This window comes from Eurypyga helias, unplaced genomic scaffold (assembly GCF_000690775.1).
Source record: "Eurypyga helias isolate BGI_N326 unplaced genomic scaffold, ASM69077v1 scaffold12657, whole genome shotgun sequence".
In the NCBI taxonomy this organism is placed as follows: Eukaryota; Metazoa; Chordata; class Aves; order Eurypygiformes; family Eurypygidae; genus Eurypyga; species Eurypyga helias.
In genome coordinates, this window is record NW_010263725.1 from 112,899 (window position 1) to 123,290 (window position 10,392).

The window sequence follows — 10,392 nt, forward strand, 5'->3', positions numbered from 1 at the left end:
TACCAGCACTGATAATGCCAGTCTGAACAGCATTAAAATCTGAAAAGCAAATTTGGATTAAAATAATAATTAATAGTAATAACAGTTTTCAATTTGTAATATCTGGAATCTACAAACTGTTACTTCAGCCATTCTGGCCATTGCTATGGCAAAAGCAAAAGACAAAGCTTGATGATGTGTTTGTCAGCTACTCAGAAGACATCAAATAGTTTATTGTGATGATGCACTGACAAAATAATGCACTGAATTACAGTGAGAAAAAGGCATACTCTTCGTGTTAAGCAAGACTTACTTTATATATTAGAACAAAAGCAACACAAAAGCTCTTTACACCTTTACCTTTTGTTGTCATCATTACAACCCAGCAACACTCCCAACAGCTTAATTTTTTAGGGGCTAGATATATAATATATGACTGAACAACTTTAAAGTAAAACAAAGAATTGCACAAGGTTCCCAAAACTGTGATTATGTCAATTTAGTGGAGCTATCTTCCTTCTTGGAATAGCATATTTTTCTTGAACCAAAAAGCATATCATGATGACAATGATGCTGTATGAAACAAAACTTTTAGGAAACACAAGCAGTGCTCTGACAACTACCCTGTCATAGCATGGAGGGTCTGCTTACTCTGAATTGCTTAAAAGATCTTATTCTTTTTTCTGCGTGAACTGGGTGTAAACCAGGCGTTGAAACATCTGTGGTTAAGTGGGTGTAAGTGCTCACTCTTGCTAAACTCCTGCTATTTTGATGAAATCTGGCAAATAAGGTAGTTCGTCTTTTAAGCAAAGCTAAGATACTTTTTTTAAAAAAAAGACTTCAGTATTTAGAAAGGTTTTAGTTCATCTTTTATGACTTCTTATTATATTGCTACCAGGATCCTTCTCTGTTTTACCAAAGACAGCACTAAATGTGTTTGACCAGGAGGAAAAGAATGACACGCATTGGAGAATACCTTGCATCCAGGGATAAATACATCAGTCATCTTCAGGTTCCTTATTCCAAATGTGCTTTCTGTATTTCTTGATTGTGGGATTGTTTTAACTTACATATAACTATATGCATAAAATAGCTAAATAAATAAATTTCAAATTCAGTTTGAACAAACTACTGTCTTTCTGGTATCAAACATCCCTTTAACTCAAGACCCAGGAAAATGAGACTCTCTGCACAGTCTTCCCTTGGACACAAGTTTACATGTGTAAATTTAGTTTGAGATTTTGAATTTACTCTGATTTAACTGTGACAAATCTCTAAATTTGTTCATGCAGGTTCATTAATCACTGGAAGGCTTGAAATCACTTAAGATCAAGGACCCCCACTTCACCTCTAAACCATAGATATGACCTAAGGTATTGCTGGAAACCATAATAGTCATTTCCACTGCTGGATGCAGGACTAGGGGGCTTAGCAAGGCCTATTACATGAACAAAACGTACCAGGATCCATTGAAATAACTTTAGAAAAAAGTCCCTGCTTGGAGTTTTCCATTAACAGGCCTGATAGAAAACATTTTATGGAAGAGGTGAAAATTCTTGTTCCCATTGCTCAGATGTTAATAGCAACATGGCAATGTGCTGCCATCAGCAGCAGGAACTCAGCCAGGCTATTAAGTGTTGTAGCTGGCAGGATTACTTACATTTTGCAGCTGGACTCGGCTTTGTGCCATACACTCTGACTTTGCCATCATGCTGGAAGCATTCAGGCTGTAGGTCTTCCTATTCTGTGTTTCTTTCAGCTGTTCATGAATTTGCTTTCTTTGTTTCCTGCAGAGAGAAATAAAATTCATGTAAGAAAGAGCTAGTTTGATCTTCTGCTATAGCCATGATATTTTTATAGCTGTGGTTCCCTTTGTTCAAAACTAGTGAATTAGCTGAGCTAATTCACTAGTGTCTAATATTTCAATGCAGTGGTCATTTTCTGGCAAGGCTTAAGAAGAAAAAAGGGAGCTCTTCTGTTTAAAATATCTTCTATTCCCAGATTACTATAATAGCATGCTAGTTGCTTTAGCTCAGAATTTTGTAAGGCCACCTATTACATATTTAACAATAACTTGAAAGTAGGCCTGAGTTTTAAAAAAGCATTTTGCTTTGATTTGGAACAAACATTTTGGCTAATACAGCAGGCATTAGCCCCTGTTGCCTATTAAAAGTGTCGAGAATCAAAGATTTCTGGTAGCTGATTAAACTTGACCTATAACTCAGTATCTTGTATAGACCAGCTTTTGCTTACATGCTTAAACCTGGAATGAAACATCAGTACAGTATCAGAGGCTGGTTTTTTAACGTATTATGCTATGATCCACTATGTCAGAGCTAGGAATACCACACTAGATGAATAACTTGCAATATTCAAGAGATAACTACACTAATTAATAAAGGTGTTCTGCTTCCGCTACACTGTAATGACAAACTGAGTTTTAAAGTTCTCTACATGCTTGAGAATATAAGGCAGCAAACTTCATTTTAAATATTTCTTTTATCTTCTGCAAAGCAATACCTCAGGTGGGCAAAAACTATTAGCAAAATATATTTACGGTCTTTTATAAGTCTCCATTATTTTGATAAGCTACACTGTCTGAGACTATCAGTTTTAAATAATCATGAGAAATAACTCCACAATACCATTTTAATTCTTTCCTTCCTTCCCTTCTTCCTTTTTTTTGCCCAGCAGATACATCTCTGGCAGTGAACCTACAAAGTCCTGGAAACTGCCCAGCAAGGTCAAGAACTTGCCAGCAGCAGCAGCACTTTGTTATGTCACCAGCAGCTTCTGGAAGTAATTGTGGAGGAGCCAAAGTTCAGAAGGAAGTGATTTCAAGGAAGTGTCGATAAGAAATAATGGAAATGCAGTCTTTATAGACTGAAATTTGAAATTTTAGCAAAGAAGGTTCACCAACATTTTGTAAAGTTTTAGGTGATTTTGCTGCTGAATACCTTGTGACATCATTGAGTTTTATACCCTCTTATTGACTCAGGTCACTGAATTTGACATGACACTGAATGAAGAATAAAAGTCACTAACTTCTTTCAGTGAAGTCTGTGTCTACTGCAGGCAAGTGTGAGAAATCAGAGCAAAATAACTTCCTTAAAGTGGTAAGGGGAGGAAATTTGGAGAAAAGGACAAGATCCTTCAGTATGGAAGCAAGCAGTGAGAATTATCACATTTCAGATATTCAATTTTAATAATAGAGTTTTTATATATTAAAGTAAGTATGTAGGATTTCCTTTGCCCTTTAGTTCCTTAGTTCTGATTCAGCAATGCACAGTTTAAGCACTTGTTTAAATTCAATGAGCTTTAAGCAACTGCTTAGAAGTAGGTATTTGTTATAGCACATTTCCTGCTGGTCATAAACTTCAATAAATCTTGGACTCTGTAAGTATCTCTTATGCTTTCTACTTACATCCTATTTTGAAACAGCATGGAAAATGAAAAAAACCCAAAACGAATAAAAAACCACCCATTGTAAGCATGTTACGTACGTGAGTGGCATGTTCTGAGCATAGCATATAATTAGCAAGACTTGTGAATGTGGGTGGGTGAGGAAACAATTTCTCAATCACAAAAATTTATTAAAATTTCAAACTTCTTCCTTAGTCAAAAATTACCAAAATAATCTGAATAGATAAAAATCTGAAGGATTACAGTGTCAAATTAAATTATTCAGTTGATTTTGAAACATCTCTTCCAAAATTCTTTTTTGATATCTACTCATTTTTGAGAACAATGAAATTGAATAATTTAATTTGCAAAATGTCAATATGAACTCTCTAGCTTCTCACAAAATTCCAGGGGAAATTCCTAAAAGCAGCTCTAGAGTTTGTATGAATACTTATTTTCTGACAGACTATACTACATATACTGAGGAAATAAACATATATCTCCATATGTTCTACTGGGAAGCCAACCAATTGCATTTTGTCTCCATAAAGGTTATGGAATATCCAGTCTTTTTTGATGACTGGTTTTGAGTAGAGACTTCATACAAAGTCTAAACAATGACAGTGAAACATGATCACAGCATCAGAGTTTGGGAATCTCTGCTCTACAAAGAATGTTTTCAGAATTTAATCAGGGAAATCACAAAACAAACTACAGATTTTTGGAACTCTAATTTGGATTTATTTAGAAAACCCAAGTTTAGAGTTGTTTCTACATCTATAAACACATGCAAGTGAACAGCTTCACTGCTGCAATCTTTACCGTTACAATTGAGATTCCCAAAGGTAATTTACTGAGAGAAACAATCTAATAATTAATTTCCTTTTATGTTCATGCGACCTAACATTAATATTAGGTTTATGCATATTCATTTTGCCAAACCATAGGATGCAGTTATAAAACTAGAAACTATTAATAATTCAAAGTTACTCACTGATTAATAGATTTATAACTTTTGTTTTGAAAACAAATGGTCCTTACGTGTTCTACTTCAGAGATATTCAGCAATAAAATATTGTTACTTCAGCAAGAAATAAAGTCACTAGTCATTTATAAAAGTCTAAGCCATAAAAAGCAGCCCATTACTGTACTCTCTCTCTGTTGCTGACACTTACAGCACTTTCTTGATCACCCTAAAAGGAATAATTGGAAGGGCACAGTGTTTAATTACAGTTCTAAACTTCCTCAGACTGAATTTATGTTAAAGAAGGATTTTTAATTTGATGGTGGGTAGGGAAGCGCATATTTCTAGCAGCAGATATTATACAATTGTCAGATTAAGAAAGTCAGGGTCAGGTTCTTCAAGGAAATTTCTCTTCAAGAGTGCACCATTCAGAATTTCTGTAGCTTCTGGCAATATTTTAAAATTTTGATACATTATATTAAACCTAGGATTATCTCCCATCAGGAGGAACGTTTTGATACCTCTTAGGCATCATCAAGATACATCTGCCTGATGAAGAAGCTTCTGTTGACTAACATGTGGTAAGAGTTGAGACACTTGAAATTTGTTGGGTCTTACACCCTTAAGACACTGGCCAATGTCACAGTCATGATACTGTTTTATGTGGCCTCTATGCAATCTAGTGTAGACATTCTTATTTACTTTTCAGAGAGTTTGCCTGATGGAGCCACAGCCAGGGAGTTAGGGATTGATTAATTACCATTATTATGTTTTATATATTTGATAAGACCTCTTGACTGAACTGGAGGAGCTCATTTTCTCATTACTCTTCAAATTTTAGTTCCTAGAATCTGTCATAAGCGGACTTCAACTCTTCCCCATAATTCTTAACCATATTTATAATGCAGATAAAAAGCCACTCCCAACAACACTACCTCCTGCTACGGTATGAAGCACTATTGTCCTGTGAGTTCATCTTTGAAGCATTATTTCTACTCATTATTTTTAGACTCAGCTCTCCCCACCACCTCATCAAGTCATGGTACTCTGAAGTCTGCTTCAACCCAGCTCTTGACCATGCCCTACAACAGTGCAAAACCAAGAGGGGCACAGCTGAATAACAGAGGGACATTTTATTCAGACTACACTCTGTTGTTGACTGTGTGTTCTTCCAACTGACTATCCCATTCTGCCTTTTCTGAATCTCTCTTCATCAGCAAAAACCCCAAGCCTTTCTAGGAAGAACAGGAACACCGTATTCTCTCTTTCTTTCTTCTGCAGATCTAAAATGCATAATGGCATTTCTAAGGCAGTGACAAAGACTCTGCTCCCAATTTATCCTACAACCAAGGAGTTTACAGAGAGGAACTGTCCAGCCACAGCATCCTCCCCGTTAGCATCAGTATCATAATCTAGGTCCAAAGAACAATTAAACAAAATCCCTCAAGACATAAGAACACGTAGGAGTGTTTAGATAAAACGTGAACCAACTCTAATCTTCACTTAAATCATGCACAAACTAATTACCCCTGAAGTTTGAGCGGAAGAAGAAGTGGGGGGAAAGGCCTGGTGACTTTTCCAATTTCTTTTTTCCTGGTAGAATTTTTTTCCAGATTGGGGTGGGGGAAGTATTTCTCATCAGATTTCCTACCTCTTAAAAGAAATTCTAAAAAGGGGGATTCAGATAAGCATCCAGACTTTTAAATAGTTGCAAACCTCCACATTTTTGATGCTCGGCCACCATGCCTAACGTCATGCAGGTACTATTTAAATTGATATGTGTTCTCTCATTAGCTTCAGCTGGAACAGGAATGAGGGATGACAACCATACAGAACGTATCTATAGATACAGTGGTTCTGACATGCATGTCATGTAATTGCAATGAGGTTTTTGCAACTCAAATTACACACATAGCAATAAATACTATAAAATAAGGTTCCATTGGGAAGACAGAGTGGAAAGCTTATCACTTGAAGACAGTTTAGTACAGGAAATTCCACCATACTTTGATGTTCAATCTGCTTGTGCATTACAGATACTTATGCAACTACATCAGCAGTTTCCAACTCTTAGCTATAAGTTACAGATATCATCACAGAACTTCTCTCTTTCTTCATTTCTACTTTACCTTTGCTCTCAGCATACAGAAAAAAATGGGACATTCAGGGATATGAATGCAAAAAAGGAGATGGTATGTTTATACTTCTATTTTCAAGAGGAAAGTGATTATCCCACTGATAGTAAAGGACACAAAATATTTATTGTCAAAAAAAGAACTGGAAAGGACACAATGTCTTCTTTCCTGATATCAGAAAATGGAAACAAGAACACATATTACTCCTGTTCACCTTTTTTTTTTTTTTTTGGATTGAGACAGTGTAGCCACAGGGAACTGTTCTAGCCTGTCCAGAGATAATAACAGCTTCAAAAGAAGGGGAAAAACTGAAGAATTGTAAAGCCATAAAAAGGACAGAAGCTAAATAACAAACACGCTAGACGAAGGCTCTTACTTTGTTTTGAAGTAGAACGCTGCACAAAGCATGCCCACTACGACTATGCCAAAGACGATACAGGAAATAGACAGCACCTGGCGCTGGTACACTTCTTCGCTCTCTGTGAACAGCAAAATTGAGAATTATGAAAGCATCAGAAAACAATACTCGTGAAAAGTGGATTTCAGCACATCATGGTTTCACTAATGATGGACAGATAACGAGAGATTTGGAGGTCTGGATGGGCCAATTCCTCAACAGAATGGATGCTTCTCTGAACCTCTCATCTAGATAAGGTTCATAGAGTCGTGGCCTCCTAGGAAAGTTTTAGAAAGTCATTCCAATACAGACTGAGAGATACATAATAATAAAAATCAGGGTAGTTGAATATTTTCTCTGGCCTCCATGTAATTTTTCAGCTTTTTTAAAAGCTTCTACTGTCAACAGGATGAAGCGCTCCAACCATGGAATTTTCCTGGCTTAAGGCAAAACCCATCACAGTTGTAACAAAGTCCTGCAAGATTCAGAGTTCTTTTTTAGCTACCCCAAAAAAGAAAAAGTCTTTTTTTGATTGAATGATTATTACAATGCCTTACTCCCACACAACATACCACAGTAAAAAATTAATTCAATCACCTTGGATGGAACCAAATGACTACTATGCTACAATGCCCCAGATACTGCTTTCATGGGAATCTATAGTTTTTAAAGAAATTGCCTTAATAAATCTCATAATGTTCTAATTAATTTTAAAACAGGAACAGAATGAAAGTTAAAAAAGAAAAAAAGCTAAGAAAACAAGAGAAAACAGTCATTCATGACAAGCAGACAGAAGCTGATAGGCAAATGGAGTTTCACACACTGAATTAATCAACAGCTCCTTAAGTATATTTTTTTATTATTATTTCAACTACTTCTCTAGTCCAAAGCATTAACATGGTAAACAGATTGTTATTTTTTAAGATCAGTTCCTCCAACTATGCAACATACAAAGTATTTTCTTTCATATACTTTAGGTAGAGATCCAACATGTGGGATTGTAAAAGCACAGTACAAGCACTGACCAACCTATGTTTCCTTTCTAGGATGGAGATCTTCAGTGCAGACCCCCCAAACAAAATGAATACCAGACATACATATCAAGTAAGTGACAGTAATTCCACGTTCCAGGTTCATAAGTCTCAGGTTCATAATATGAAAATATTGCATGACAACATCAAGGTTAATCTAGGCAAATAATGAAAAAAAAAAATCTACACCTAGCTGGAACTTCAGTCAAATACTATCTGGGCTTATAAGGCCTGAAGACTACGTACAGTTTCCTAATCAGTACTAATTATTAATTTCGTAAGAATGGACATCACAGTGCTGTTAGTAAACATTTGGAATCTTTAACGCAGTCATTTGTCTCGTAAAAATCCCAGTCCCTTTTCATAAGCTATTTCAAATATAATTACAAGTACCAAATCTTTATTTCTTAATTACTTCTTTACTGGCTCATTCAAACACCACAGTGATTCAGAAACTGTTTCTAAGCTGCAAAATTTCTCAGCTCTTGTTGACTTTTCCCCCTCATTTAATTTTGAAATTTTAGAAGTGGTACTTTTCAAATATTTTCTTAAAAACAAAAAGAAGCAAATGTAGTAACTTACACTTTCACATGTCTAAAATATATCGGGGAAAGCTGTAATTTAATAGGAGATCCTGATAACATTGCAATAGAACTGATTCCAGTAGAGCTTTAGGCCCTTTCCTCATCGGCACATATAATATTTGGAGCTAGACAGTAAATTTTCACTGGCAATGAACTAAATGTTTGGGAGTTTAATTTCTTTTTTGTTTTGTTTGTTTGTTCTTGCTAGCCCATGAAACACTTTCATTTTCACTGCAGAACACAAAGGACTAATCTTACAAATTCTGAATTCCTATGTTGAGACGGATCACACAGCAAATAGTTAAAGAATTGCTCTGTTCAGCGATTGTTAATATATTCAGCCTGAATACCAATTTCAGCATGTACTGTCTAAGACCCCAACTAAACCATACATACTCATGAACTGTAATTTCACTCAAACGTTGCATATAATTAAAGAAAAAAATCTATTTATTATAAGAAACTGATTTAAGTAATGTGTGCAAATAGGCTTAATTTTACTTTTCTTTCAATCTAAATCCTCATTACTTAGCTTTTTTTTTTATCTTTTGTAATCTTTTTGAGAAAGGTGAGTTGAATGCAGCTATGGTCTTTTGTCAGTCCTGAATATCTATCACTGCCTTGTTTAAAATACTTTAGAATGCATCTTACCAAGATAAAAGCACGTCAGAGACCAGACAATATTATCTTGCTCAAACAACTATGTGGTTTAAGTCTTTTGTGTAGTCAGATTAATCCCTGTCACTAGCTTTCAACACACGCTGATCAATGCTTTGTTTCCTTTTTGTTTATTTTGTACAGTGCATCTTTAAAGAACTACTTATTAACTTTTCGCCATTTCTTAGACAGCTTTGTTCATTTTTTTATATCCTTTAAATCTTTATTTATGTATTAGACTCCACCATTTTTTGTTTCCAACATCTTAAAATATAATCAGTTAAGCATTTTTTTTATTCTCTAATCTCCCACACTGGCTTTCTGAAAAACAAAACAAACCAAAAAAACCCCATCACAGAACCCAAAAAAATCCACCAACAAAAAACCCTTCTTACTGACAGAAATGTAATCTGTCTCTCTCTGCAAACTTTGAAGGTCTCCTCACTCTTGCCTTGATTTAATGTCACAATTGCTCTAAATACTATAGCACAGCTGAGACCTTCTCTAGCCAAGGTGTACTGAATAGGGCCTTTAAATAAGTTAGAAGGCTACAGCTAAGTACTGCAGAGGACTTTTCCTCTCACAGAACAGAAAGCTGTGACAATTCAACATGTAGAAAAAAGAACTGAAAACTCCTTCGCCATAGTTGAAGATGTGCATCAGCTTGTGCATACACATATTGACACACCGAAACAAACTTCCCAAGGTAATCTAAAGTGTGACTGAAGTTATGATAAACCTCTCTTTATTCACAGCTATTCATGTATTCCTTATGAAGTAAACCACTAACTACTATTCTATTGAAATAAGTACTCTAGGGAGAGGATTCCTCATTTAATGAGCAACCAAGAAAATATTGCAGCTAAAGACTAAAATGTAAACTGCCACGGATATTCCTAGATAATCCATTTGAGGAGTTAAGACTACAGAACACCAATTCCACCAAGCATTCAAATTACACAAAAATACATAACCTATGCCAACAGAAATACAACCACAGACCACAGTGCTGAAAAATAACAAGGTTATTTAGATACAGACTATTTTGTTTAATAAACAATACAGAAATAAAGATCTTTCCAGAACATAAAGACGAGACAAACTCACATGGGACATGAAGCCTGTTGAAAGGCTGGGTTCCCGTAGAAAAGTGCCCATTCACTCTGTGCACAGTTACATGTTTAGTCCATTTATATTTATACTATTGATTGTTTCTTATTTTCATTTCTGCTACAAAATTGCC

The 10,392-nt window shown here is 35.4% G+C and overlaps 1 protein-coding gene across 1 annotated transcript in view; it reads right to left on the reverse strand.

Moving 5' to 3' along the window:
- NRG3 (neuregulin 3) overlaps window positions 1–10,392 on the reverse strand; it is a 32,335-nt gene that overhangs the window by 21,336 nt on the left and 607 nt on the right. Inside the window, exons 2-3 of the mRNA XM_010156159.1 lie at window positions 6,857–6,959; window positions 1,640–1,766 (exon numbers count right to left, since the gene is read on the reverse strand). Coding sequence (XP_010154461.1) covers window positions 1,640–1,766; window positions 6,857–6,959 — 230 coding nt within the window. The remainder of the gene's footprint in view (window positions 1–1,639; window positions 1,767–6,856; window positions 6,960–10,392) is intronic.